This window comes from Oikopleura dioica, chromosome PAR (assembly GCF_907165135.1).
Source record: "Oikopleura dioica chromosome PAR, OKI2018_I68_1.0, whole genome shotgun sequence".
Lineage (NCBI taxonomy): Eukaryota > Metazoa > Chordata > Appendicularia > Copelata > Oikopleuridae > Oikopleura > Oikopleura dioica.
This window is the reverse complement of record NC_137293.1, coordinates 11,178,769-11,204,070: the sequence shown is the minus strand read 5'-3', so window position 1 is coordinate 11,204,070 and position 25,302 is coordinate 11,178,769. Positions and strand designations below refer to the sequence as shown.

Here is a 25,302-nt window from a genome sequence, read left to right as displayed (position 1 = left end):
GAAATGAATGATATAAATTTCTGTGAATGACTTTATCCTTTATTAGTGAATGATCATGTTAGTGAAAGTTTGTCTTTCTGGCAGTCTACTTCCGATTCCGAGATTTTGTATTTTGATTGGTTTCGTAGAATTTTGTGCTGTTCTTGATTTTCTCTTGGAGATTTTTTTCATTCTCGGCCCATTTCTTGTCCAAATAACTGGTTTGTACGAGTGTTTCTTTATAGCTTCTAAGATACCGATTTAAAAATGATCAAAAAGTTCTTTCTTACATTTTCCCGTATAATTTATCGCCTAACTTCCTTCTCATCGGATCAGCGTTCTTTCCTCTCTTGAATTTGTCAAAAAGCTTCATGCCGATATTTTGAGGAATTGGATCAGTGTGATCGAGGTCAAGAAGCGAATTCTTTCCTTCGTGTCCAAACATCGGCAAATCAGGAATTTCGAAGTCTTTACAGAAGAGCCATTGAACAGGAATCATTCCTGGTTCGCTGTATTTAAACGGCGTCCATGTGTATTCCCACATGCCGATTCTGTCTATAACTTGTGCGACACCCTGTGCGAATTTCTTCTTATTCTTGACCCTGTAGGCAATCAGATAAATTGTGCCGCGCTCATTTAATATGGAATTGTTCGGTACCATCGCCCCTTTTCTTTGGATATTGAAAAAGTAATTTGTTAAAGAAGAATTGAGATTTTTTATCCGATCCTGGGCGCTGAGTTGCGTTGAAAGCCTCTGAAATCTTCGTCACATTTCTTTCGTAGGGATCAGTCCAGACGCCATACTTCAGCATGCAGTGAAAATTCATCTAACACCAATATTAATTTTTTTAATTTCTAAAATTAAGCCTACCATTGAATCCGAATCGCAGAGGCTAATATCAATGAAATAAAAAAATGGCTTCTGAGCTAATGGCCAGAGAGTATTGTTGAGTCCTTTGTATCTGATGAGGTAATCGGCGGAGGCTTTGAATGGTTGTTTTTTCGTTTGCGCAACCATTTTTGCATGCAAGCGAACCTTTTGTCCATCTCTATCTTTAACAGACTAAAAAAACTTTGTAAACCAAGATAGGTTAGGCTGACTCTAGCCGCTAGAGTTACCGTCAAGTGCGATGATATTTCAACTTTGCCACCATGCTTTGCAGTATCAACAGCTTGATTGAAAAGTTTCGCAAGTTGCTTGCATTCGTCTGATTTAGCTCCGGATAATTTCGCCCAGTCGATGAACAGATTATTGATCCTTCCAACTAAGTGCTCTGAAGCGGTGAATTCACGGATCAGATCTTGGACTGTGATCTCTTCCTTTTGGTTTGCACCTTTTGTTTTGTCTGGGCACGGGAAAGGCTTGTCTGTCTTTTCGGGGATCAGTCGGTCGTCCCAACTGACGAAGTATTCATCTCCATCCAAATCACTTTTGAACACTCATTAATATAAAACCGAGGAATAAAAGTACCTTTCGTGCATCTCATGAGGATGTGGCCGCTTAAAATCAGGATTGTGTCGACCTGCCACAGGGAAAACAATAACATCGCAGAGGTGCATCAGTTCCGGAATGTGCGTGTTCTCCAGAACTCTGAAATCTCCAGGATGATAGGTTGGGCATTTGTTGACAAGTACTCGAGCGCCGTTGTCCAACGGTACCATTTTTGTCACTCTCCTTGTTGTCCCCTTTGTTTCATCAAACTCTTCGACGTAGTCAGTGACTTGAACGAAACATTGCCCTTTTTTGAGTTTGCCTGAAATATCCGCGACTCCGTATACGTTTCTCGATTTCGAAATAGGGATGTAAAAAGCTGCATTTTTGATGTTCTTTTCCTCTCTTTCGTTTGGGTTGCTGGATGGCAGTTCAACAACTGGCTTGCGGAAGCGCTTCAAGGTGTTGATAACTTCTGGTGGGTACGGTGAGTTTTCATCGGTCTCTTGGAGAAGATCAGCTTCAGCCATGCGGTTTTGAGAAGAGAGAATTTCAAACGCTGCAATTCTGTCGTCCATACATCGTTTGAGCCTTTCGAAATGATCTTTTTGGATGTCCAAGAATGTATTGTCCGCGAGCCCAAGAGAATCGAGCAAAACCACGAACTGCTCATTCAGTTTTCCAAAAGAAAAAGGCCTTGATAATCCGTTAGAGCAAACACCCATTGCGCGCCCTGGATTCCCATCTTTATCTCGTTCCAAGAACTTGACCGTGTCCATGTTCCAATCGAATTTCCACTGCGAGTCCCGGATCATGACCCAGGGCTGGTTGGCAGCATCAAGTGTCGGATCATGGACGAAGATGCCTTTGCAGCCCATCATTCGGAACTGGATGACAGATGGTACTCCGTATGCTCCTTGATGTTTATACAAATGCTTGAGATTGAGCTTGTCACGAAACATTTGAGCAACACGAGTCGACATTCGTCCGCAACCATCAGTAAATTCATACTTCTTTCGATCTTTTTCTGGGCCCCAAACAATGTCTCTTTCTCTGGCCCATTTTGTATCTGGGACAAAGATGGTCGCCTGAGTTGGCGACATTAGAAGACCAATTCGAGCAGCATACTTAGACACAATTTTGATCTTATCAAAGTTCCCAAAGTAGTTCCAAACATAAGGAATCGCTCTTTTCACAAGACTGTATCTCACTTCAGCTTTGTCAACCTTCACGTGTATTTTCTCCAAATCATCAAATTCTTTCTTCAATCTTCGGTAGTCCCCAACATCAACGAGCTTATCTGAGCCCCAGAAGTCTGCATCGTAGTTGATCATGATGCACCCTCGATTTCTGACTTGTGAGGGCGTGTATGCAAAGAAGCGGTATAAACAGAGAGCATCTTTCTTGTTTTTCTGATTGTGCGGGTCGTGACAGTAGAAACCATCTTTGAGAATCTTGCCTACAACGGAGTCGGGTGTATTTCGATCGAAGCTTACTCGCAGAAAATCTTTGGCAACTCGACGATCAGAATTTGGGTCCAGAGCGAAATCGCGGAGAAGTGGCGATTCATACATGAAATCAAAGCCAGGTGTTAGTTTCACTTGATTATCTGGAATCATGGCTTGACGGGAGGAGTTTTGACCGGTGGAGACTGTAACACTGACTGTCTTTATACTGTATTTGTCTGATCCTTTTCCCAGTCGATCATCTTCTTCTTCTACTGGCAACCAATCCTTGTCATCGTAAAGATTGTCTATATCATATATCATATAGACTATATGTAAAATTTGAAGTCATGGAAGAAATTCTTTCTCCTACCGAAAGCATCCGAGTCATCTTTCTTCCCATCGCCATACCACTTCAGTCCAATCGGTTTTCCACATCGAGGCCTGTATTTGACTTTGTCGAGGTTCTTTGTTGAGCTCCAAGCTTTATCTTTTAGCTCATTTTCCTTCAGTTTTTCCTCCAGTTCTTTTTCTCGATCTGGCTCATCCGGATCGACCATTTTCTCGATCTTGTGAGCCTTCAAATCGAGACTACCAGACGTTCCAAAACTTGCCATTTCGATTCAATCTTAAAACTCTTTTTTCAGTGTTGTTTGAGGTCAACTGCTGTCACAGTCCACAACAACTAGTAATAATGATTCGAGCTTATAAATAGCCAAATTTGGGTATTGTCGAAAAAACCATCTTCGAAAAACATCCAGCTGGATAGAATTTCGTCTGCTTCAGCAATTGCGATTGCTCTATTCCGAAAAATACAATAACGCGATAGCAGGTAAGGGTCTTTTTTAATAAAATATTAAGTTATTTATGCAGATAAATGAGATTTTAACGACATTTTCTGAGAAATCAAGGACCACACACGAGAAATAGGGATAAATCGATGGGTGGCGCGCTCTAAAAATTCTTTCTCTCATCTGATTGGCCCTCTGAAATTACTGTAGTGGAACGTTTCTGAGATCTTAAATCTGCAATTTCCCTTTTTTTCTTTCTTTAGTCACGATTGGAGAAATGAGTAAGACAGGAATGACTCACGAAATGAATGAAGAGAAAATAATTTTATCTTTTCATACAATGCCAAAAATGCTCGAGGGCGTAAATTGGGCCAAACTCAAATTTTACTTTTTCAGAGAAAAGACAATGATGAATTTGAACGGATCGTAAATTCAATTCATATTATCGTTTTATTATTCTTTACCTTTTCTGACGGCGCTTTCAATCGAGAATAAATGGAGATTTAGCAAGACCGCTTACAGAAAATTCTAGCGAGAGATGAAGCATCGACCTGGTGCAAGGAACTTGATTCCGATACGATGCCATAAAGAGTAAGTTAATATTAATGAAATATTTTTATTCGAATTTCTCTAGCAAGGATGCGGCGCCAGTGGACAACGCAGGTTTCTTCAACTACGTTTTCTTCAACTGGCTGAGCCCGGTGGTGTTTGGGCTGAAGAGAAAGGACGATTCAATGATCCCGTTTCTCTCCGAGCGAGAATCCGTTACACACTGCTTCGAGCACATGAATGCCTGTACTGCGAAAGAGCCCACTCTTGGCAAGGCGTTAATCAAATCTGTCAGAGGATTGGTAGTCGCATATTTTGCTGCGTATATGTTTTGGGTTTTGTCCCTCTTTGGAATGTCTTGTGTTATACTTCCTCTCTTTGTCGCGTATTTAAAGTAAGCTCCTTTATTATTCCTTCGACAATAACACCTTTTTTCCAGAGCTGCTCAGGTTCCGATCCTGTCTGATGATGTGTCCGATAACAATACCTCTTCAAACTTTACTGACCCCTCGCCCGAGGACGACATTTTCAATTTCTCCGATCGTCCGACCTTCTATCACGGTCTCTTGCTTGCTCTTCTACTTTTTGCATTCGATTTCTTCCGCTGCATGTGCTACACGTCCATCTTCTCCGCCGCCTTCCGAATCGGCCAGCGAATGCGAGCTGGCATCAACGGATTAATCATCAACAAAGTACTTCGACTGAAAGGGGGCAAAGGTGCAAAATCTGGAGAGGTGCTCAACATCGTCTCTGCAGATGGCGATCGTCTGGTAGACAGTTCTAGAGCCATTGGCTCGGCTGTTTGTCCGCTTCTAGGAATTATTCTCTGCTACGTTATCGGCTACATCGTTATTGGGTGGCCCTCTCTTATCGGAAATGGCATTATTACATTTTCCATCCCTATGTTCCTGTTTGCTGGAAAACTCATGGTCAAATACCGCGAGGAAGGATCAGCCGCTTCAGGAAATCGAATCGAGCTTTTATCAGAAATCCTCGCTTCCATCCGATTGCTGAAGATGTTTGCCTGGGAAGATAGCTTCTTGAAAAGAGTCAAGTCTGCGCGAAAGGTCGAAGCAACTGCCTATTTCAAGATGAACGCTTCTGTCGTCATCCTCTTTGGAATCAACACGATCATCGCTTCTCTGGCTACAATTGCGACATTTAGCTCTATGTACTACCTCGAGATGGAGATGCCATCGCCTGCTCGGGTGTTTTTGATGATTTCAATGTGGAACGCTGTCGCGGCCTTGCTTCGCCTTGTTCCATTGGGCTTAGCCGCCGTTTCAAATCTCAAAGCAGCGATAACGAACTGCTCAGCCTTTTTGGAATCAGAAGAGCTCATTCCCTACGTGCAGATCAGCGGCAACAAAGAAGAAAACGTAGCTGAGTTCAGAGATGCGACTTTGGCTTGGAACTCTGAAGGATCGGACTGTCTTACTGGCATCGATTTATTCGTGAAGCGTGGTGAGGTCGTTTGTCTGACTGGATCAGTCGGCTGCGGAAAGACTTCTGTCTTTGGGGCTCTTACCAATCAGATGTTCCTTCGATGTGGAACTGTAAGAATGACAAATGACATCTCATTCGCGCCGCAAGAGCCCTGGCTCATGGCTGGCACTGTTCGCGAAAATATCCTCTTTGGCGTTGAGTTCGATCTAGATTGGTATAATAAAGTAACCGAGGCGTGTGGACTTCTTCCCGACTTTGACCAATTTGATCAGAGTGATCAAACGTCTGTTGGACAAGAAGGAATCGCATTGTCAGGCGGTCAGCGAGCTAGAATCGGACTTGCGCGTGCTATTTACAGAAAACCCGCGCTAGTTATACTTGATGATCCCCTTTCAGCTGTCGATCGGCACGTCGCAAAGCTAATCTGGCACAGTGCGATTCAAGGGCTTCTTCGAGCACAGAGCATTTCTGTTTTGATCTCTACTCATCAGTTGATCTTCATTTCTGGCGCAGATCGAATCTACCACATGGAAAATGGTCGAGTTATTGAATCAGGCACACCAGAATCAGTCCTCACCGAATCTACCGATATTGGACAAAGGTTTAAACGTTTTATTGGAGAAAGAGGCTACTCAGATTTCCAGAGCGACGTGAAAACTGGCCGGACTGAAGAACGGCGAAGGATCAAAATGTACGAAACTGCGGAAGAAAATACAGCAAGAATCCGGAAGATTATCGACCCGATTTCAGAAGAGCCCTCTACTGATGATCCAAAGGAAGGCGACGCACTCCTAAAGTCAAAAAAAGACAAGATGAAAGAGATTCGACCTTCAGCGACGCTTTCTACTTACAGCCACGTAATTATGAAAGGTTCCGGACTCTTATTATTCAGTTCTTATGTTCTGCTGCAATTTATTATCGTCGGCTTTGTTCAAGGAATCATCTTCTGGATGGGCCTTTGGATGTCTTTTCTTCGTGGAGACCTTCCATTTGAAGGAATAACAAAAGAATCTTTCTGGCACAGCAACAACTTCTACATGTACGGATTTCTGGTAGCTGGTGTAGGCGTTGTTGTCGGCACAATCGCAAAATCCGTTAACTTTTCTCTGATGGTCAAAAGAATCGTTGACGAGCTTATCATGTCGCTCGTATCAAAACTTCTTGAAACAAAACAGCGCTTCTACGATGTCACTCCAAAGGGCGAAATCATGGCGCGCCTAAGCAAAGATGCCGAAGAAGTCGAGACGTATATAATATATACGGTATATTCCCCTCCTCATCGATAATTTCTTCATCTCTGGAATAATCCTGATCTTCATTGTGTTTTTCGTCTCGATCTCATTGCCTTACTTCGTTATTTCTTTCGCAGTCGCTATTTTCTTCGGTATAATTCTCTGTCGATACGGATGGCCCGCGATGGATTATTTCAAACGGCAAGATCTTCTAACTCGCAGCCCGTGGTACAACCATACAATCTCCATCATCTCCGGCTTGCCTATCATTCGAGTTTTCAAGCGAGAAATTGATGTGGTTTTGAAGTTCTACAAATTACACGATCGTAATTCGCTCTTCTTCTATCTTTTCTACTGCTCTTGTCGCTGGTTCACAACAAGATGCGACATGATTTCCGTTTTCCTCACATCATCGGTCGGAATTTTTCTGATATACTCAGCAAGCTACCCTGATACGGACATCACTCCAGGTAAAACGCATTTATACAGAAAAACATGCTCACGCTCGTTTCAGATATTGCTGGTTCCATACTGGCGCTGACACTTCAGATTTCCGCTCTCTTCCAAATGACCTTCCGAATTCTCGTCGAGTCCCATTCGCGATTTGCTTCCGTATCTTCCATCCTCCACTATACCAAGAATCTACCTCTGGAAGAGTCGGACGCTCCTGTCAATCCCAAGTCCGACGAAATTTCTCCCTCTTCCCTCATTTTCAAGGACGTGTCCCTCCGATATCGAAAGGAACTGCCTCGAGTCCTCCGAAATCTGAACATCGTCATTAGCAAAGGAGAGCATGTTGGTGTTGTAGGAAGAACTGGGAGCGGAAAGAGCTCGCTATTTACTGTCTTGTTCCATCTTTCGGATGCAACGGAAGGAGATGTGATCATCAATGGTCGATCAACGAAAAATGCTACCTTGCAAGAGCTTCGAAAATCGCTAGCACTCATCCCTCAAGATCCCACTCTCTTTGGGTTACCTTTTCATAGTTTTTCGTATATAACAAGTCTTCTAGTGGCACTATCCGGTTTAACATGGATCCGGAGAACAAAAACACGGACGAACAATGCATTGATGCTCTGAAAACATGCGGCTTGGCCGCGAAAATCGAAAAGCTAGGAGGGCTTGAAGGCACTCTTGAACGGGGCGGAACTAATTTGTCCGTTGGCGAGCGACAACTTTTCTGGTAAAAGTCGGCTTAGATTCATCAGTTGAAAAATACTCTTAGTATGGCCCGCGCTATGGTCAGAAAAACAAATATCCTACTGTTAGATGAAGCGACCGCATCTGTTGATGGAGATTATGATGCGAACATTCAAAAAGTTCTTCGCCAAGAGGTTTCAGTTTTAACTAGAAAGTTAATTAAATTTTGTTATTAGTTTAAAAACACAACAGTCGTTACAATCGCCCATCGACTGAATACTATTGAAGATTATGATAGGATTCTAGTCCTTGACGACGGAGAGGTAAAAAGTCATTTTTCAAGTCCATGTGTTATAAGTTTTATTTTTACTTAGGTTGCCGAGTTCGATACTCCCGCTAAACTCCTCGAAAACGAAAACGGCATTTACTACTCGATGGTCAATGCGTAGATCAAAGTTCACCATTCCAAAAATTCACAAACTTGTTCATTTATTGTTATTACGTTCTGTCACTTCTGTTCATTATGTTTCTAGCTAACGTTTCCTAAATAGTAATTTCTATTCAATGCTCTTGCCAATCACTTCTCCACTTTTACCTTGAGCCATGAAAACACTAAATACATATTTATTTAAACATCAGTCATTTTATTTCTTTCATTTTTGATTGGATTTTCTTCAGTTCGTTTTCTAAGACCTCTTTGCCAAATGATTTTCTAAAGGTTTTCTGCACATCGTCTTCTGTGAAGTCCCCATAACTTCGTTCTTTCAAAAATAGTGCGTCGTTGAAATCTACTCCACGGGAAGGCATGTCGGTAAGAGATATCCCGGCTTTGTCTCGCATTATTCCGGTGAAGAAAATATGCCCGTTATGGAAAGAAAAGACCTTCTCCTCTGACAAGCTCATCGTTTTTTCGAGTTGATGAAGAGCGAGCTTGTCCATGACACCACCGTACTGGTTATCACAATATCGAGGAATCTGGTAGTCCAAGGGTAGTTGGTCAAATCGCCACCAGTTTTTAGTGAATGGTTGTTTTATCCTCAACTCGAGCGAGTCTTCTTCAACCCTGCCAAGACAGGCCATGAATGGGGTATTTCCAGTTTTCGTACTTATTTCATGGTAATTTGGGAAGAAACCATCGCTGTGAAAAATGAACGTCTGCATATTCTGGCAATTTTCTTTGGCGAAACGAATACCGGTGAGATAGCGATAATTCGGCTGTTGATCGTAATTATCTATTCCCATCATTGAGAAGTTTCCAACAAAAATGTCCTGGAGCGCTCTTGACTCGTGCCTGTACCTTCCAATTTGATCTGCATGGGAGAGAAAAAAGAAAAGCGAAACCTTCTTGCCCTCTTCATTTAGGCTATTCAAAGACCGATGAAGATTTCTCCGACGAAAGCGCTCTCCATTCGTGCTGATCATGACAACGATCTCTCCTTCACACGATTTCGGCTCAAGTAGTAGTGGGGCTTCGACTCTTCTATCTGCATCTTTTAAAAAGTATGCAGGCAGTAGCTTCAGTGGAGATTTTTTCACAAAGTTCGCCGCGAATTCGGTGAAATTGCCGAATTCTCTCAAGAAGGGAGTTTCTTTTTTGGGCTCAAAGTCGAGCATTTCTCCGTAGCATCCTTTCAAATTGGGAATATAGGTTCCAGCGGCGCCACACGTAGTAAGATTTCTACAAATTGAATGGCTTGTTTGCGAAATGAAGTCCTTTTCCCATGTGACGAACGAGTACAAATCTAAGAAATATGCAGCCATTCGATATACTTTTCTTACCTGAAATTACAACACCGAATGTTTCATCGTCGAGAAGCTTGTTAATTTGCGAAATTATTTTCTTCTCTTTTGCATTAAAAATAAGGTCTCCCCACTGACCAGCCTCTTCTTCGAGCCATTTGTTCGACTTGCCCTCCATCAAAAATTTAACCTCGATCGGGTATTTGAAATTTTTCTTCTCAAGATTGTACAAATAATACTGCCGATGAAGCATCCGCATCGAGAATTCATTATAGCTATACTGGCTTGCTACGGTTAAAATTTACCTCTAAACGAAGTAATCGTCCCTCACCTGGTCCTCCCATTAATTTCTTTGGGACCAAGACTGCCACTGTTAATTTTCGTCCCTGTTGGCTGTAGAAATGCTTATCATCCATTGATTTCACTAACATAACGACCAAGAAGATGAAAGTGCCCAATAGGATCCATTTTCTCGGCAACCATTGCCACAAACGCTTCATTTTCAGCCAATCTCTGTTTGTTTCTGTTCCGTTTTGATATGATTAAAGCGCCGAAACAGTGACCTTTCATTTAGATAGAAGGGAACGAAATTGTTATGCGATTCTTTGCAGTACGCCTTGCCGCTAGGTATGACCAGATGCTGCAGAAACGACCCTTATTAACACAGGTAAGGAAGAAAGGATAGGTAAGGAGAAAGTTATTCTAAAGCAAATTTTAGTGCATAACTGCTGGTACTCTTTGCGCCCTGGGCGATTGTCTGGCCCAGCAAGTCTTTGAAAAGCCAGAAGTGCACAATTTTGCGAGAACTTTGAAAATGGCTGGTTTCGGATTCTTCTACTACGCGCCACTTTGCTCAAAATGGATGGTTCTAGCGGAACGGCTCTTTCCCGGTACAAGTCCGGCATCAATGATAAAGAAGGTTGTGGTAGATCAGTTGATTATTTCGTCGATTTTGATGTGTTGCTTCTTGATGATAAATGAAGGTAAAGCGAAAATAGAATTCCAGCGTCGTATTGTCTCCTTTAGTGTTGGATGGAAGAGGCGTTGATAGCGGTGTGAAGAAAATCGAGCGTGATTTTACCTCGATGATTGTTGCGAATTGGCAAGTTTGGGTTCCTACTCAGTTTATCAACTTTTACTTTATGCCTCTCAATTATCGAGTTATTTATATTAATGTTGTTGCGTTTTTCTGGAATATTTACGTATCCTGGAAGGCGCACTCGCATCTGAGATAGTTCAGTCATTTGTATACTGTATGTACCTGCCAAATATAACTAACTGTATTTATCCTTCCTCACGCTTTGAAACTCTATTTAGATGGGCAGATGGGTTCTTCTACGGAAGTTTCAGCATGAATTAAAAGAAAGGCCACTACGGGTAAGTTTTTGTTTGATTTTTTCAGGAAATTGACATTTTTGTTTCAGACGCAAATGATCTTTGCGTCCGTGGTCGCCCTTGCTGGAGATACTGTCGCCCAGAATGCAGTCGAAGGGAAAACGCTTTTCAAAGACCAGGATCATGTTCGTACAGTGAGAATGGCATGTTTCAGTACTTTTGTTTGGACGCCTTTAGGCTATAAATGGTAGCCTCTTTTTGAATTGAAAAAGTTAATGTTTATTTGAAGGTTTTTGTTCGCCTCACGTGTTTGGCCGAAAGCAACCTTGGCTAATGTAGTCAAGAAAACCTCCATCGACCAGTTACTCATCATCCCCGTTACTCTAACGCTCTTCCTTTGCACCAACGAAGCCCTCCAGGGAAGTTCATTGGTGAAGATCAAGAAGCGAATCGAGTCCGATTATCAAACAATTCTGATCAAGAATTGGCAAGTGTGGGGTCCCGTCCAGTTCTTTAACTTTTATCTTATTCCCGTGGCTTATCAAGTTATTTTCGTTCGTGTGATTGGCTTCTTTTGGACAATCTTTATGTCGTTTGTTTCGCACAGAGAGATCTAAACCTCTCTACTCTCGCTCTTCGTGTACCTTATTTCCTAATAGTTCCCAAAACCAAATAGATTATTTAAATTAAATCGCTAATCATTCTTGTACATGAGCAGTTACAGTGTGTTACCTCATTCTTTTCGAAAACTTCAAATTCTTGCTCAATAGATTCTCTTAATTTCAATCTAATGATTGGTTTTATTTTAAGAGGATGGAGCTGTTCTGCGATCCAGATATATTCGAAGACGAAGAAAAAGTCGAGAAAACGAAGAAGATACATGTGCGTAAAAATGATATAGAATCATATGTCCCCAATCAGCGAGAGAAAATGTGGTTCCTCAGCAAAGTCGAACAAGAGAACCCAGAAGTTGTTGACTGCTTCAATCACCCGGACAAATACGTTCAGCAAGATATCTTCCAGGAGTTGGACAGAAAAGCGTTGAGGCTGAAGTCATCTGGAGATTACTTTTTCATCATGAAAGATGATATTGAGAAAGCGCTAGAATTGTATCTTGAAAGCTATGAAACTTGTACGAAGCAGAATTCTGTATTGAGAAGAGAGCTGAGCGAGGCGATTCCGATTTGTTTAGCTAAATTAGAACGATTCGACGACGCGTTAGCTCGGTTTAAAGGTAAACTCAAACGTAGTTTGTTCCTTCGCATGTGTTTTAGATCATTTCAAAACATGCAGCAATGACGAAATGAAAACCTCCCTCTTCAACGCTGTGCTGGACTCTTTGCCTGCTGAGATGGCTCTAGAATTTGGAATAGATGTCGTCGGTATCCACATGGACGAGCCACAACTCTGGGCGAAAGCTCTGAAGTTTCTTAAATTTGGCACCGAACAGCATCTTGTTTGTTTACTCGCGATTCTGAGGCAAACGAATTACACTCTGCGTCATTCAGAAAACGAAGTTCATGATTTTTACAAAAAGTAAATAAAAAATAACTGGTCGATTTATTAAACCTATTTTAGTTTGAATGAGAAATGTTCAAAAGAAAAGAACGATTACGGATTATCAGAAGAAAGAATAGCCGAATACAGAAAGTTTCTACATGAAAACTGGACTGACTGGCCTAAGTTAAAAAAGTGGCTGCTTTTATCGACACCTGCACAAAAATAAACGATGATAAGCTTCATCAATCAAAATTATTTCGATATAGAATGGCTTCGAATAGTTTCCAGAGGCTGTCTCTCGTTAGATCAACGAAATTCGACCAGCTAGAGAGAAACGATCCCTACTGGAGTTTTCAATTTCCCACCACAGTCAAAGAAGACAACAATATTAGCCATGTATCGTTCAACCCTCATGCGCCTCATGAGCTGCTTGTTACATCTGGATTCCACATGAGAATATTTTCAAGACAATCTGCCAAAATCGGAAAAACTTTCACTCGATTTCGGTAAATCGTTCTCTCTTTTGATTGAAAATAACTGATGATCTTTCTAGCGAGAAGTGCTACAGCGGAAACTGGAGGAACGATGGAAACTTAATTTGCGCCGGCTCTGAGGAAGGAGTCGTCCGTGTGTTCGATAAGGGTACTCTTGCCCGTGCTCCTCTTCGCGAATTCGCCGCTCACCACGATTGCTGTCAGGTGACGACATTCACTGCTGATGGAAAATGCATCGTATCTGGTGCCGATGACGGGAAAGTGAAGCTTTGGGATGTTTCGAGAGGCGATAAAGTGTCAGAGATGCTGGTTCACAATGATTACGTCCGAGCTGGAGCAGCTGCGCCAAATGATCCGAATATCTTTTGCTCTGGAGGATATGATAATACGGTCAATATGCTTGATATGCGGGCTAACGAGGTAATAGACAATTATGACGTCAATCATTACCGTATTTCCTAGATTACGATGTCCTTCAATCATGGCAGTTTTGTCGAATCAGTCGCGGTATTCCCGTCTTTATCGCTTATTGTCTCTGCTGGAGGACCTATTGGTAATATTTTTGCTTGTAACAGAGTCTAACTGAATTTCCAGTGAAAGTATGGGACACACACAGGAAGAAACTTTTAACGACTATCTCAAATCATACGAAAAACGTCAGCTCAATTTGCTTCAACGACAGTCACACAAAACTGCTCACAGCTGGTCTTGACAAGCGCGTGAACATCTTCGAGATGAATGATTACAGTCGTGCGGCTACAGTCGAGTTCGATGCTCCTGTACTCTCGATGGCGTTGAGTAACGGAGATCGAACGCTGGCGGCGGGAACTGCGGGCGGTTATCTGTTTGTCCGGCATAGAAATGAACATATTATCAAGTAAGGATCAATTTTGAAATCAAGGAAGAGAACGTATTATTAAGAAATGTCCCGGAAGGCGAAAAACATTTGTACAAGGAGCTTGAGCAAGGCGGTAGTTTTCAGAAGAAGCCTAACGCTGATCAGGCCTACACATATAAAGTCGAAAGAAAAGATGACGGCCAGGACCCTGTCAAGATCGATAATGAAACAAGTCACAAACGAAAATCGCATGAAAACAGATATAACAAGCTGTTCCGCCAGTTCGAGTACAAGAAAGTCCTTTCGATGGGTCTCGGTTATAACATCAGGTGATCAACTAATATCAGGCCGAAGATTTCAATCAAATTCTTAGACGGAAGCGACCAGAAGTGTTGGTTGCTATCTTTGAAGAGCTCCATCGACGAAATGTTCTCGAAAAAACTATGTCAAGCAGAAGCGAAGCTGAAGTAGCTTCCATTCTCAGATTTCTAGGAAGGCAAAGGTTTTGAAAGTTCAATAAAAAAGGGGGAAGAAAATATTTATAAATATTATTAAAAACCGAAAAAGATACCTCACCGACCTCAATTGGCAACCGATGTTGATAATTGTATTGGAAAAAGTGATTGATTTATACTCACAGAAAGCGGCGCGATCGGAAACGCTGTTGAAATTAATGAAGGCATTGAATCATAAGGTCAACCAGGAGCTGAGATTGATCAAAGAATGTAACAACTGTATTGGAATGATTGAAAGTTTAACGAGGTGCAATTTGAAAACATTCAATTTCATCTTTTTTTAGCCGCTCGGCAGAACTGCCAAACACCCGACTGCCCCTCGTTAGAAGAAAGAGCGAAGTGCTCGATGAAGCCACCCTTGAAACATCCATGGAAGCCTGACCATAAATTTATATCACGGCTCTGGAGCTGTTTACCCGCGTGATGGGTCGCATTACGCTTGTCGATAAAATCATATTTTGTTCAGATTGGACAGCGCCCAAACGGTCGGCTCGAAAGAGGACCACGCTTGCTGCCATCGCTGTAACTCTGCCAGTCCAGCGTTTTGGCCTCTAAAGCGTTTTAATATAGAGATATTAAAATTATGAAGAGATTATGTCTTAGACTAGTAAACTTGTCCCGCGAACATGCCTCTAATTTAGACGCTATAAAGACTCAAGGCAATCTCTAGAACTATCTTTTCTCGTAATAGCTTGTCTAAATTTCAAATTTTTATTCAGACAGCGATCCCTCAAAATGGCAGAGAACGTGATCGTCTCCGTCCGATGGCGACCGCTAGTTAAGAGAGAGCAAACTATAAAGTAAGTACGACCAGAGAAAACATTTCTATAACTTACCTTAGTGAGGAAGGCCGGGCCTACAACTGGACCTGGTCGGAGAACCAAGTCATTCTCAACGAGAATGACAAAGTTTGGGGATTCGACAACGTCTTCGACACAAAGTCCACAAACAAATGCGTCTACGATAAGGTGAGAACATGAAAAATTCTCTAAAGTAGTTATGCTTTCTTTAGGTCGTCCAGCCTATCGTAAAGAAAGCCTTGGAGGGCTACAATGGGACGGTCTTTGCCTATGGCCAGACTGGTTCTGGAAAGACGTTCACTATGCGCGGCTACCACGGCGAACTCGGCGTCATTCCACTCGCAGTGATGGAGATTTGCGACTCGATCTCTCACTGCCACGAGCGCGAGTTCATGATGCAGATGGAGTACATTGAGATTTACAATGAACAGATCCGTGACTTGCTCAGGTAAGCTAAAATATAAAACTTCCGATTGAATTATTCGCTTTTTCAGCACGAAGGAGACCGTGTCTTCGAAAAAGCCGTTTGTCGTTGAGAATCCCGACGGAACTGTTGTTGTTGATGGCATCAACAAACCTTTGGTAGCCTCAAAAGATCAGATACTCGGCTTTCTCGATCAGGGCGACAAATCAAGATCAACAGCGGCGACCAACATGAACGAGCATTCATCGCGATCGCACGCGCTTTTTCGGTTGCGAATCGAATCGCGCCTAAAAGACGCGCCCAACGACATCACGATCTCGCAACTGAATCTCGTAGATCTCGCGGGTTCAGAGCGAGCGGCGCAGACTGGTGCTAGTGGACAGACTTTGAAAGAAGGATGCCACATCAACAAGTCGCTCTTCATGCTTGGGCGAGTCATCAACGAGCTGACCACCAACTCATCTCATGTCTCCTACCGTGATTCCGTGCTCACACGAATCCTGTCTCCGGCTCTTGGTGGAAACGCACGGACAGCAATAATCTGCACCTTGACTCAAGCTTCAGGTCAAGAAACGAAGAGTTCGCTCAACTTCTCCGCTAGCGCAAAGATGATCAAGAACTCGGTTAAGATCAACCAGGTCATTAGCAAAGACACGATCATCTCGAAGCAGGAGAAGGAAATCAAGCGACTCCGCGCAGAGTGTGAACGCATGAAGGCTTACCCAACTGAAGCTGTTGAGAACGAGACGAAAGTTGACAGCGGCAACGAGGAAGAGATGCGGCGGCGAATAGAAGTCCTTCAAAAGATGATCATCAATTCCAATCTCGCACCACAAGAGCAGCCGAAGATGCCTGCACGGCGAATGACCTGGCATCCCAATCAGAAACCAGCAACAGTCTTCAAGCGGCAATCAAACGACGCTATTCAACGGCCTCCGTCTTCAATGACCATTGTCAACGACGAAAATGACTTCGTTCCCGCTTCTGATTTCCTTGATAAACTCGACGAGGAGGAAGAAATGGCGAAGATCAAACAGCTCAACCCGGGCAAGAAACGAACACTCTCTGAATTATCGCCAAATAAGCGAAATATTCAAGTTCAAAAGAAAATGAGAAGCTCAGCAGAAGGTCTGTCCGAGGAGATCCAGGTTTCGAGAGTGAGCATGGCGCAGTATGATCAGCTTGAAAAAAGCTATGCAGAGGCGTTAGAGAAGATTAAAACGTTAGAGTCTCAAAAAATGGAGCCTGTTCCAGAGGAGCCGAAAAATGAGAATGACATAGCGGAGCTGAAACATGAAAATCAAGACTTGCGGAGGAAGCTAGCTGCACTCGAAGAAGTGAAGCAGAGCACTTCTTTTGACGCGACGAAATTAATGCAAGATCTGGAAGCAGAGAATATCTTGCTGAAAGAGAAGATGGCGACGATGGAGGAGGAATTTGCAGTGAAATCGGCTAAACTCGATGAAAAACTTCAGTTGTGGGGCGATGCTCAAAGTCCTGATCAATTTATCGGTCAGATCAAGAGTCTTCATGTTCAATTGCAGGAGAAAGCGAAGTTCGTCAACACTCTGGAGGAACAACTTGATCTGAAAAGCAACGAGATCCGACTGCTAAACGAACAGATCAAAGATCTTGAGTCGCAAAGAAGCCATTCCCTCAACACTTCCACTATCGATGAGGTCGCCAATTTGAAAGAACATCTTCGAGATTTGGCAGAATCGTTGCAAAAAGAAGCTAGAGAGAGGGAGATTCTTTCTTCTCAGAATGAAGATCTGAAAACCCAGCTAAATGAACGCAAGATCAAAGATCAAGAGCTGCCGACTCCTTCGAAGTCGCCTATCAAGCCTGGGGATAGCACTCAGCTTACTCAAGCATTTGCAATCAACGAAGACATTCTCGCTGATCTTGACAAGCAAATCCAGGAGAATGAGAAGCTTCAAGAACAAATCAAAATTCTCCAAGAAGAAAATGCAAGCTTGAAAGAGATTCCAGAAGTCAAATCTACTGAGCCAGAGTCGAGCGAAATCGCGGCGAAAAAAGAAATTGAGGAGATGAAGGAATTCTTCAATTTGGAAAATGAGGCCAGAAAAAGCGTTGATGCTGAGAACGAATCTTTGCGAAAAGAAAACTCTCTCCTAAAATCGCAGCTGGAGAACTTGTCGAGTTTAACGGATATAAGCTCAATCAACGAAGCGCATCTCAAACGAACTGAGGCGGACTTCCACGAACTTGAATGCAAGATTTCGGTGCTTGAGTCAAATCTGAGCGAGTCAAATGAGAAACTCAAATCAGCGGAGACCAGTGCAAAAGAAAACCAACATTTCGCTCAAGTCAATGCTGAACTTGAATACTCACTCGAAATGGAGAAAGATAAGAACAAGCGACGTATCGAGGAGCTAACTGCTGAACTCTCTGTTTTCCGCGATACTGTGCGAGTGAAGACGACTTGTGAAAATGTAAGCCAGACCGAGAAGGCAAGCACCGACGCTACAATTCAAGCGACGGTGCAAGTTAACTCTTGTGGCACTACAATTGATCAAGATATGCCCGATTCGCCAGAAATGATCTTCCTTCAAGAGCAAGTGCGAGATCTCAACGTACAACTTTCGGAAGCGCGTGCTAACGCTGAAGGGTTCACAGCTCCACTCCAAGAGAAGATCGAATCGCTTAACCTACAAGTAGTTCGATCAGAGGAACTCGCTGCGAAAGTAATCGGGTTCGAATCTGAACTTGCGGCTGCCATCGCCGATAAAAATGCAAAAACGGAAGAGCTCCAGAAACTTCAAGCTGATTACGTCGCAATAGTTGCTGAGAAAAATGAACTTCTTTCTCGAATTGATACTCAGGAGAAGCAACTTTTCGATGTGACTGATGCGAATGCGAAGACGTTCAACGAGCTTCAGACTGAACACACTGCAGTTCTTGCCAGTAAAAATGAGTTGGCTTCAAAACTCGATGCCCTCGAGAATGAGTTAGCTTCTTCAAGAGCTGATCTTACATCGAAGGTTGAAGCTCTGAATCAACTTCAGTCTGATCACGTGCTGGCTGTTGGTGATAAGGTTCAGCTTTCTACTAAAGTTGGTGAGCTCGAGAAAGAGCTTGAATTTGCGATGGCCGACGCTAAAGCAAAGACAGAACTCTTGTCTGATGCGATTAATAACATCAAGTCGCGACATGAAGATTCTATTTCTGACATAAACATGAAGACTGAAGAGCTCAAGAAACTCCAGTCCGATCACGACTTCATCCACCAAGAACTCTCCTCGCTCACTAAAGCTAAAGAAGCACTTGAGTCAACTTACGCGGAGGAGAAAGCTTCATTCGCCGCTCAGGTTGCAGATCTGCAGGAAAAGATTCGTATGAAAGATGAGCTTATCCAAAATCTCAATTTGGAGATTATGAAGATCAAGGAGGAAAGCACTTCATCATTCAAAAAGCCACGATTATCAGACATGGGAATCTGCGATGTAATTGATGTGTCCGGATCAAGCGCGGTTGAAATCAGCATGAAAGAAGAGCCCACGCCAGCATTAAGCAGAACTGAAATGTCCATGCTCGGTATCGCCGATGCAGACTCCAATGGACCCTCCAGAAAGAACTCAATTGATTTTGGTCATCAAGCTGAACCTCAAGAAGATGACCGAGATGAAAAGATTAGAAAACTTGAGGAGAGTGCTCGCGAGTTCCAAAATGAAAGAGCCATCATCTGTGACCGAATCAGCGAACTTGAAGGCGAGATCAGCGCATCCAAAGGGCAAGTCGAGCATCTTCAAGTTGAGCTTGAAAACAGCCGAGCTCTTGTCACGAAGCTTGAGACAGAAATCCTCGCTACCAAGAAAGAACTCAATGATGCTTCGATCAACACATCATTTGCAACTGAAACTGTCGAAGGAGGCATGAATACTTCAATTTCTGAGCCTGAAAAAGTCGACGGCCAGATGAACACCTCTGTTGTCGAGAAGAGCGCGATGATGGATGCTGCAATGAACACATCAGTCCAGGAGCCAGAGTCTGCCATGGTCACCGAAACGATGACGATAACTTCCCTTCCCCGGCCAGAAGTTTTCTCATGCTCGATGAACACATCAGCGGTGGGAGAAAAATTTCAAATAAAAATCTTAATGAAAATTTTAGATTCCAGATGACTCCGCCGAGATAGACTCGCTCAAATCCGAGCTGAAAACCTTGAATGAAAAGCTCCAATCAGTTACGGCTGAACGAGACGAGCTGGCCTCAAAATTGAACGAAATTTCTTCTGCTCATCAGGCGATGCTCCAGGAAACTCAAGTAAAGATTGAGGCGCTTCAAAGTGATCTGTCTTTGACAGTTTCAAAGCTGATGGAAGCTGAAGCCAGTGGCTCACAGGCTGCAACCATAAGCAACGCAAGAGTTCAAGAGCTTGAGGCAGAACTAAAGTCCAAATCGTCGAGCCTTGCTGATCTCGATGCCCAAGTTGCTGACCTCAAAAATGAGATCGAGAAGCAGATCACTGCTTCCGGTGAAGAGTGCAAAAAATATGAGGTAAATTTAACTATTCTTTGCGGATAATTGTAAATTCATATCCCTAGGCGACTATTCAAGAATTCGCGCAAGAAAGCACGAAATTGAAGGATGAGATGGCAACGATCCGAGATCAACTTGATCAAAAAGCGAATGAGCTTCTAGCTGTCCAGAGTCAATCCAAGGCCTTCGAGAACGACCTCCTCCTGAAGGAAGAAAGGATAAATGAGCTGATGGCAAAGATCAACGAGACTTCAGAAGACGCGAAATCAAGTGCTTCGAAATTGGACATGCTCGATGTGATCCGTAAAGAACTTGGAGAGGCAAATATATCCTGCCAAGAGCTATTCGAAAAGAATAAAGAGCTCTACGAAGAAAACAAGGCCCTGAAAGAAGAGAAAGCTCATCAGGAAGAGATGCTCCTGCAGAGTGCGATGCAGTTCAAGAGCTTCCAAGAAAAGATCGAAGAATTGACTTCGGCCCGCGAAAAAGATGAGCCGCTGAAAGAAAGCCTCAACAAAGAGTTGGAAGAGAAGAATGCTCAGCTGACAGAATTCAAAATCCAAGTCTCTGAGCTGAATGAGGAACGCGCAACACTGTTCAAGACGATCGACGAACTGGAAGCAGTCAAGGTCAAGTACGAAGTTCTTCAAGAGTCCAGTACTGGAAACGAAAAGACGAAGATCGAGAATGAGCATCTCAGAAAGCGCCTCGAGCAAGCGTGCGAGTTCAACGAGCAAGGTCTAAAAAGGAATTATCGAATCAATTTTAAACCCTTTTGTAGAAGTTGAGAAGCGAAAAACGATCGAAAACAAGCTCGCTGCGACGGAAGCTTCTTTGGCCCAATCTGAAAAGGATTCTGGCGTGTTTGAAAAGCAAGTCGAAATTCTTCAACGAAAATTTGGTGAGCTCGACACGCAAATCTTTGAGAAAAATGAGAAGATCGCACTCTTGGAAAATGAGGTCAAAGAGCTTCAAAATGCCAAGCGCTCGTTGGAGGAGAAGCAGCGTGAAGTCGATCCAGAAGAGATCTTGCGCAAAGACAGACAGATAAAGAATCTGGAAGACACCTTGGTAAGATAACAGCGCCATTTTCTTCTTAATTAAATTTATCTTTAGATGGCGTTCAAGAAAGAGGTTGAGTCGGTGCGCGACGAAATTGAAGACAAAGATCTCAACTTCCGCAAGCTCAAGTGCGAGTATGAGAAAATTGAGTCCGAGCAGGTTTGTTGACTCTTCCTTGACTTCAATTGACTTCGTTTTTCAGGATGGACTCAAGAGAAAACTCGCGACGAAAGAGAACATCGCTCAAATGCTCGAGCAAGAGTTCAAAAAGAACCAGAATCTCCTATCTGAGAAGACGGACAAAGTTATTGAGCTCGAAAGCGTCGTTCGCAAGTTCGAAAACGACGTCGAAAGGCTAAATCGCGAAGTTCGACTTGCAAAGAGCTCGGAAGCGTCTGATGAAGTCATTCAACGCCTGCGAAAGGACAAGGACGAGCTCAAAAGGACGCTAGTGGAGATGGAAAAGCGAAAGAATCAGTACAAGAACATGGTATAAACAGATAATGTCCTCCCTTTTTTAGCTTTTTTTCTAGCTCGAGACTCAAAAAATGACCAAGAGTGAGGAAGAATGGAAACTGATGCGTGAAAAGCTTCAAAAATATTATAAACTTTTCAACGAAGAAAAGGTACGGCTTCCTTCATAATTTAAAATAAACTTTCTTTTCAGAAAAAAGCCGAGGAACTTCAGAAGCAAGTCGCTTCGCTCAAGTCCGCCGCTGCTCCTCCTCGGCCTCCCTTGTCGACTCAGGCATTGATTGGTGGCACTACACAAAATGCGCCAGAAGCTCCAAAGACGCAGTGCAAAGAAGAGAAGAAGGTCGTTAAAATGAAGCTTGAAGATGAGTCTCCTGCGCGCAACACACGAGCCTCACGATCTCGCGCTTCATCGAAAAAAGAAGAAGATGAGAACTGCAAGCAGCAGTGATCATCTCTGTACATATCACATTTCACATCGAACCCATTTTCACTTTCACCCATTCCAATATTTTTTCGACTGCCTTTAATTAATGAAACTTAATCACTAAACAATCCACATATTCACCCCTCAAAATTTTACACTCATTCACATTCCAAATTCTTTACGAAACTATTTTTTGGATTCACTGCCGGAAAACCGAATAAACCAAGTTCAATAACCGGACCTTTCTCTCTTGAGTAAATTTGGAAAATATGCCTGTTTACTCATCGTTGTATTGACATGATTTTTATGTTTTTCTGATGCTAATTTACAAGATTAAAACAGTTCCACCGACGCGTAGAAGTCTTTATGGCCAATTAAGATTTCAATGATTCGATTTCTGAACTCAATCCGGTTGAAATTCAGCGGTCAGCTCAAAAGTCATCCGTTACGGACAAATTTGATATTTGGAAGCGTTGTCACATTAGCAAGCGACTATTTAACCCAACATCATGTTCAAAAGAAGAGTGAACATGATTATGCCAGAACAGCGAGGATGCTACTATTCAATGCTGTGCTATGGACGCCCATTAGTTTCTACAAGTAAATATTAAGAACGAAAATGGATTGTATTTACTTTTTAGATATATTTTTCTCGACAAAATTTGGCCTGCTGTCTCCCTCAAATACGTCTCGATAAAAGTTGTACTTGATCAGTTCCTGCTAGCCCCAATCCTGATCAATATATACTTTTTCCTCAACGAGTTTCTGCAAGGAAATGGTTATGAAGGCTACGCGAGGCGATTTGAAAACGAGTACTGGAATACTGTTACTAGCTGCTGGAAGTTGTGGATCCCAGTTCAGGTAATAGTCAAATTTTGTTTTGATTTTATTACAGCTCATCTTTTATCATTTTGGGCCTTGGGAATTCCCCATCTTGGTAAAATCCGCTTTCGCATTTGAAACTCAAGCAGGAGCTAAATTGATTAATAAAGTTTCTTCTTGATTGGCAGCGGTTGCTTACTATTTGAAATTTCGTTCTTCTGGGACTCCAGCAAGTGCTCGCTTGATAAAAACAATTTCAGTGAATCGATCATTGTATAGTCCAAAGAAATCCGTTGCTTTCTGCATCATTTGAATATCTATGAAACTATGAGAGAACAAAATAACAATTCGAACAACCTCTAATTTGAACGTCGTGGCTTTTGAAGACAAGGGGCTCCTTGTCACAAATACTTGTGCTCCAGTAATTTCCATCAAGCTTCTCTTTCCATTGCTTGAGATCGTGCCTGTCTTGGAGCAAGCTCTGTAATAGAATGGTCTTTTCCCCAGTTTTTCACGAATATCTTCCACGTACTTCTGGTTATGTTCCGACCAGTGTGAATACCAAATCAAACCGACATAATTAGCATCGTTACCCATTCGGTTTTCGAGTTCTTGCTCTGCTATTTCGCGATGCCTTTTATTCTGATGAAACATTAGTTCATAACTTATAATTTATATATATATTATATATATATAATTTATATATATTTACTATTCTGAAAATAAAACTTGACTTCAATCCGAATCCTTTGAGCAAAGTTTATATATTTCCACGTGTTCCAAAAGTCATCATAACTCAGATATTCTTCCTCTCCTTCATCACTGTAAATGTCATTAATACAGTCCTCACAATTCTGGCTGCTCAGCACAACAATTCTATCATCAAGCCCGCCAAGAATTTTCACAACGGTTCCTATACTTCCAATAACATCAACACAGGTGTAGTTCTTAGCTGTTAGCCCGGGAATGTCCCAAAAGTCTTTTTTGACTCTTCCTGATTTCGACCTTTTCGGTTCCATGTAGCAATTCGCAATGGAAGCACTGTGAGTGATAAACTCGTCTTCATTCTCTTCGCTCAAAAGGATCTCTCCTGTTTTCGAGTCTTTTTGCAGCTCGATTATTTGATCAAAAACAATCGTAGGTCGATCATCTTTATGAAGTCCTCGTTCGTTGCCGATGTATTCTAAGAAACTTTCCCAAGTAAGAAAGGGAAGATTCGCTTCCATATGTTCTGTATCCAGTAGCTCCTGTAGCGGCACTGTCCCATCAGGGAGTCGATTGAGATTAACAAATTGAAGTTGAGTCCCGACGAATACCCAGTCCTATTCTTTTTAGATATCGAGTTTTTGGCTTCAAAACTTACCTGACCCGTTTCTTTTCTCAACTTTTCCACGACATTTATTACTGTGTGCATTTCTGTCAATCTTTCAGCGTAATGTCTAGGTGCAAAATCAAGGTGGAATAGGAATTTTGTCTCTGGGGATAACGCATCATTCAATTGCAGAAAAAGAAAAGCCGGAATTTTCATTTTGTCCGATTTTTATTGAAAATGATTTGTTATGGGAGCGCCGACCGGTGCTCCGGACCGGGAGCTCGGTCACTCTTTTACTCAGAGGGATTTTGTGCAACGTGTAATAAACTCTCTTTAGATCGCCAATTTCTTCATCATTCCTCTCTCCTGGCGCGTTATTTACGTCCGCATTGTTGGTTTCTTCTGGGCGATCATTGTTAATTACCTCAGTCACCGATAATTTTCTGTGAAACATTTCTTTTAATTCATGTTCATACAGTTCCGAATATGCCGTAGACTATGGCAACTTTGATTCTTCAATAAATTAATTCAAAATTAAAAAGAAAGCAACGGACAATTCAGATGGTTTTTCGTTTATTGGGTCAAGGGGTGAAATGGTATCACAAGAAATTATCTGCTAACCCCCTTAGAACCCAGCTAATTACTGGCACTTTACTGACCTCCAGTGGAGATGTAATTTGCCAGTTGGCAGTTGAAAAGAAGGATGTTTTTGGCGATTACGATTGGGTTCGATCTTGTCGGATGGGTTTGTTCTCCATGACAGTTTGGGTCCCTGTTGGTTATTACTGGTTTGGCTACGCTGCTAAGGTAAAATTTTTGAGCTGATATCTATAAATTCAAAATTGAAGGCTTTTCCTGGTGCTGGGTGGAATTTGGTGAAAAAGGTCGCGATCGACCAACTAGTTGTCATCCCTTGTCTTTTGATTAACTTCCTTACATTTAACGAGCTTCTTCAAGGGCATTCTATGGACGCGCTAAAAAAGCGCGTAAACGACGATTATTTTAACATCTTGCAAAAAAACTGGTCGATTTGGACCCAAGT

The 25,302-nt window shown here is 42.4% G+C and overlaps 10 protein-coding genes and 1 long non-coding RNA gene across 12 annotated transcripts; 7 read left to right on the top strand and 4 right to left on the bottom strand.

Moving 5' to 3' along the window:
- Positions 1-26: 26 nt before the first annotated feature.
- Positions 27-3,492, bottom strand: LOC145702653 (uncharacterized). Of its 2 annotated transcripts, none has more exons than XM_081779901.1 (7): positions 3,230-3,492; positions 1,451-3,185; positions 1,099-1,408; positions 851-1,042; positions 709-806; positions 270-647; positions 27-227 (listed from the first exon to the last, which is right to left on the bottom strand). In XM_081779901.1, the coding sequence occupies exons 1-7, from the start codon at positions 3,471-3,473 to the stop codon at positions 86-88; spliced, it is 3,099 nt and encodes a 1,032-aa protein (XP_081636027.1). In that variant the 5' UTR covers positions 3,474-3,492; the 3' UTR covers positions 27-85. The 2 variants fall into 2 exon arrangements, with proteins under 2 accessions (XP_081636027.1, XP_081636028.1); XM_081779902.1 differs by having other exon boundaries at positions 1,451-3,164.
- Positions 3,493-3,887: 395 nt separating this feature from the next.
- On the top strand, positions 3,888-8,635 carry LOC145702672 (ATP-binding cassette sub-family C member 5-like). The gene is given in 9 exon segments (XM_081779928.1): positions 3,888-4,238; positions 4,282-4,590; positions 4,636-6,915; positions 6,917-7,344; positions 7,389-7,845; positions 7,887-8,057; positions 8,100-8,208; positions 8,251-8,337; positions 8,389-8,635. Coding segments are annotated over 9 exon segments (3,969 nt in total). The 5' UTR covers positions 3,888-4,185; the 3' UTR covers positions 8,464-8,635.
- On the bottom strand, positions 8,626-10,244 carry LOC145702656 (uncharacterized). The gene is made up of 3 exons (XM_081779908.1): positions 10,086-10,244; positions 9,794-10,042; positions 8,626-9,756 (listed from the first exon to the last, which is right to left on the bottom strand). Exons 1-3 carry the CDS (start codon positions 10,183-10,185, stop codon positions 8,654-8,656), a joined length of 1,452 nt encoding a protein of 483 aa, XP_081636034.1. The 5' UTR covers positions 10,186-10,244; the 3' UTR covers positions 8,626-8,653.
- Positions 10,245-10,332: 88 nt separating this feature from the next.
- LOC145705086 (mitochondrial inner membrane protein Mpv17-like) lies at positions 10,333-11,035 on the top strand. Its single transcript, XM_081782542.1, has 3 exons — positions 10,333-10,421; positions 10,473-10,737; positions 10,781-11,035. The coding sequence occupies exons 1-3, from the start codon at positions 10,350-10,352 to the stop codon at positions 10,987-10,989; spliced, it is 546 nt and encodes a 181-aa protein (XP_081638668.1). The 5' UTR covers positions 10,333-10,349; the 3' UTR covers positions 10,990-11,035.
- A 36-nt stretch (positions 11,036-11,071) lies between these two features.
- LOC145701811 (uncharacterized) lies at positions 11,072-11,869 on the top strand. The gene is made up of 3 exons (XM_081779027.1): positions 11,072-11,131; positions 11,179-11,336; positions 11,379-11,869. Exons 1-3 carry the CDS (start codon positions 11,072-11,074, stop codon positions 11,704-11,706), a joined length of 546 nt encoding a protein of 181 aa, XP_081635153.1. The 3' UTR covers positions 11,707-11,869.
- Positions 11,870-11,874: 5 nt separating this feature from the next.
- Positions 11,875-12,837, top strand: LOC145705085 (uncharacterized). The gene is made up of 3 exons (XM_081782541.1): positions 11,875-12,323; positions 12,364-12,625; positions 12,668-12,837. Exons 1-3 carry the CDS (start codon positions 11,903-11,905, stop codon positions 12,813-12,815), a joined length of 831 nt encoding a protein of 276 aa, XP_081638667.1. The 5' UTR covers positions 11,875-11,902; the 3' UTR covers positions 12,816-12,837.
- LOC145705084 (U3 small nucleolar RNA-associated protein 15 homolog) lies at positions 12,832-14,876 on the top strand. The gene is made up of 8 exons (XM_081782540.1): positions 12,832-13,095; positions 13,143-13,503; positions 13,546-13,636; positions 13,678-13,960; positions 14,005-14,250; positions 14,295-14,409; positions 14,481-14,683; positions 14,721-14,876. Exons 1-8 carry the CDS (start codon positions 12,857-12,859, stop codon positions 14,815-14,817), a joined length of 1,635 nt encoding a protein of 544 aa, XP_081638666.1. The 5' UTR covers positions 12,832-12,856; the 3' UTR covers positions 14,818-14,876.
- Positions 14,877-14,899: 23 nt separating this feature from the next.
- LOC145705083 (uncharacterized) lies at positions 14,900-22,457 on the top strand. Its single transcript, XM_081782539.1, has 12 exons — positions 14,900-14,993; positions 15,156-15,236; positions 15,278-15,404; positions 15,449-15,684; positions 15,731-19,751; positions 19,795-20,181; positions 20,229-20,901; positions 20,945-21,234; positions 21,280-21,384; positions 21,428-21,715; positions 21,759-21,851; positions 21,893-22,457. The coding sequence occupies exons 2-12, from the start codon at positions 15,172-15,174 to the stop codon at positions 22,148-22,150; spliced, it is 6,543 nt and encodes a 2,180-aa protein (XP_081638665.1). The 5' UTR covers positions 14,900-14,993; positions 15,156-15,171; the 3' UTR covers positions 22,151-22,457.
- A 52-nt stretch (positions 22,458-22,509) lies between these two features.
- LOC145702669 (uncharacterized) lies at positions 22,510-24,788 on the top strand. The gene is made up of 3 exons (XM_081779924.1): positions 22,510-22,726; positions 22,768-22,987; positions 24,598-24,788. The coding sequence occupies exons 1-3, from the start codon at positions 22,512-22,514 to the stop codon at positions 24,697-24,699; spliced, it is 537 nt and encodes a 178-aa protein (XP_081636050.1). The 5' UTR covers positions 22,510-22,511; the 3' UTR covers positions 24,700-24,788.
- Positions 23,022-23,580, bottom strand: LOC145704844 (uncharacterized). Its single transcript, XR_014134505.1, has 3 exons — positions 23,306-23,580; positions 23,148-23,265; positions 23,022-23,100 (listed from the first exon to the last, which is right to left on the bottom strand). It is a non-coding gene; the product is annotated as an uncharacterized LOC145704844 (long non-coding RNA).
- Positions 23,647-24,491, bottom strand: LOC145705321 (uncharacterized). The gene is made up of 2 exons (XM_081782778.1): positions 24,312-24,491; positions 23,647-24,270 (listed from the first exon to the last, which is right to left on the bottom strand). Exons 1-2 carry the CDS (start codon positions 24,474-24,476, stop codon positions 23,647-23,649), a joined length of 789 nt encoding a protein of 262 aa, XP_081638904.1. The 5' UTR covers positions 24,477-24,491.
- Positions 24,789-25,302: the final 514 nt, after the last annotated feature.

Excerpts from the sequence above, each read along its gene's own strand:
- LOC145701811 (XM_081779027.1), top strand. The coding sequence starts at position 11,072 with ATGGGCAGATGGGTTCTTCTACGGAAGTTTCAGCATGAATTAAAAGAA. Across the intron at positions 11,132-11,178 it reads TAAAAGAAAGGCCACTACGG|ACGCAAATGATCTTTGCGTC; the intron begins GTAAGTTTTTGT and ends TTTTTGTTTCAG. Across the intron at positions 11,337-11,378 it reads ACGCCTTTAGGCTATAAATG|GTTTTTGTTCGCCTCACGTG; the intron begins GTAGCCTCTTTT and ends GTTTATTTGAAG.
- LOC145705083 (XM_081782539.1), top strand. The coding sequence starts at position 15,172 with ATGGCAGAGAACGTGATCGTCTCCGTCCGATGGCGACCGCTAGTTAAG. Across the intron at positions 15,237-15,277 it reads AAGAGAGAGCAAACTATAAA|TGAGGAAGGCCGGGCCTACA; the intron begins GTAAGTACGACC and ends AACTTACCTTAG. Across the intron at positions 21,852-21,892 it reads AACTTTTCAACGAAGAAAAG|AAAAAAGCCGAGGAACTTCA; the intron begins GTACGGCTTCCT and ends CTTTCTTTTCAG.
- LOC145705085 (XM_081782541.1), top strand. The coding sequence starts at position 11,903 with ATGGAGCTGTTCTGCGATCCAGATATATTCGAAGACGAAGAAAAAGTC. Across the intron at positions 12,324-12,363 it reads CGCGTTAGCTCGGTTTAAAG|ATCATTTCAAAACATGCAGC; the intron begins GTAAACTCAAAC and ends CATGTGTTTTAG. Across the intron at positions 12,626-12,667 it reads GTTCATGATTTTTACAAAAA|TTTGAATGAGAAATGTTCAA; the intron begins GTAAATAAAAAA and ends AACCTATTTTAG.
- LOC145702656 (XM_081779908.1), bottom strand. The coding sequence starts at position 10,185 with ATGTTAGTGAAATCAATGGATGATAAGCATTTCTACAGCCAACAGGGA. Across the intron at positions 10,043-10,085 it reads GAAATTAATGGGAGGACCAG|CAAGCCAGTATAGCTATAAT; the intron begins GTGAGGGACGAT and ends TTTTAACCGTAG. Across the intron at positions 9,757-9,793 it reads ATTCGGTGTTGTAATTTCAG|ATTTGTACTCGTTCGTCACA; the intron begins GTAAGAAAAGTA and ends CATATTTCTTAG.
- LOC145702653 (XM_081779901.1), bottom strand. The coding sequence starts at position 3,473 with ATGGCAAGTTTTGGAACGTCTGGTAGTCTCGATTTGAAGGCTCACAAG. Across the intron at positions 807-850 it reads TCTGCGATTCGGATTCAATG|ATGAATTTTCACTGCATGCT; the intron begins GTAGGCTTAATT and ends TATTGGTGTTAG. Across the intron at positions 648-708 it reads TTCAACGCAACTCAGCGCCC|AGGGGCGATGGTACCGAACA; the intron begins AGGATCGGATAA and ends TATCCAAAGAAA.
- LOC145705321 (XM_081782778.1), bottom strand. The coding sequence starts at position 24,476 with ATGAAAATTCCGGCTTTTCTTTTTCTGCAATTGAATGATGCGTTATCC. Across the intron at positions 24,271-24,311 it reads TGAGAAAAGAAACGGGTCAG|GACTGGGTATTCGTCGGGAC; the intron begins GTAAGTTTTGAA and ends TAAAAAGAATAG.
- LOC145705086 (XM_081782542.1), top strand. The coding sequence starts at position 10,350 with ATGCGATTCTTTGCAGTACGCCTTGCCGCTAGGTATGACCAGATGCTG. Across the intron at positions 10,422-10,472 it reads AACGACCCTTATTAACACAG|TGCATAACTGCTGGTACTCT; the intron begins GTAAGGAAGAAA and ends AGCAAATTTTAG. Across the intron at positions 10,738-10,780 it reads CTTCTTGATGATAAATGAAG|TGTTGGATGGAAGAGGCGTT; the intron begins GTAAAGCGAAAA and ends TGTCTCCTTTAG.
- LOC145705084 (XM_081782540.1), top strand. The coding sequence starts at position 12,857 with ATGGCTTCGAATAGTTTCCAGAGGCTGTCTCTCGTTAGATCAACGAAA. Across the intron at positions 13,504-13,545 it reads TTGATATGCGGGCTAACGAG|ATTACGATGTCCTTCAATCA; the intron begins GTAATAGACAAT and ends CGTATTTCCTAG. Across the intron at positions 14,410-14,480 it reads TAGCTTCCATTCTCAGATTT|CGAAAAAGATACCTCACCGA; the intron begins CTAGGAAGGCAA and ends ATTATTAAAAAC.
- LOC145702669 (XM_081779924.1), top strand. The coding sequence starts at position 22,512 with ATGATTCGATTTCTGAACTCAATCCGGTTGAAATTCAGCGGTCAGCTC. Across the intron at positions 22,727-22,767 it reads ACGCCCATTAGTTTCTACAA|ATATATTTTTCTCGACAAAA; the intron begins GTAAATATTAAG and ends TTTACTTTTTAG. Across the intron at positions 22,988-24,597 it reads AGTTGTGGATCCCAGTTCAG|ATCGCCAATTTCTTCATCAT; the intron begins GTAATAGTCAAA and ends AACTCTCTTTAG.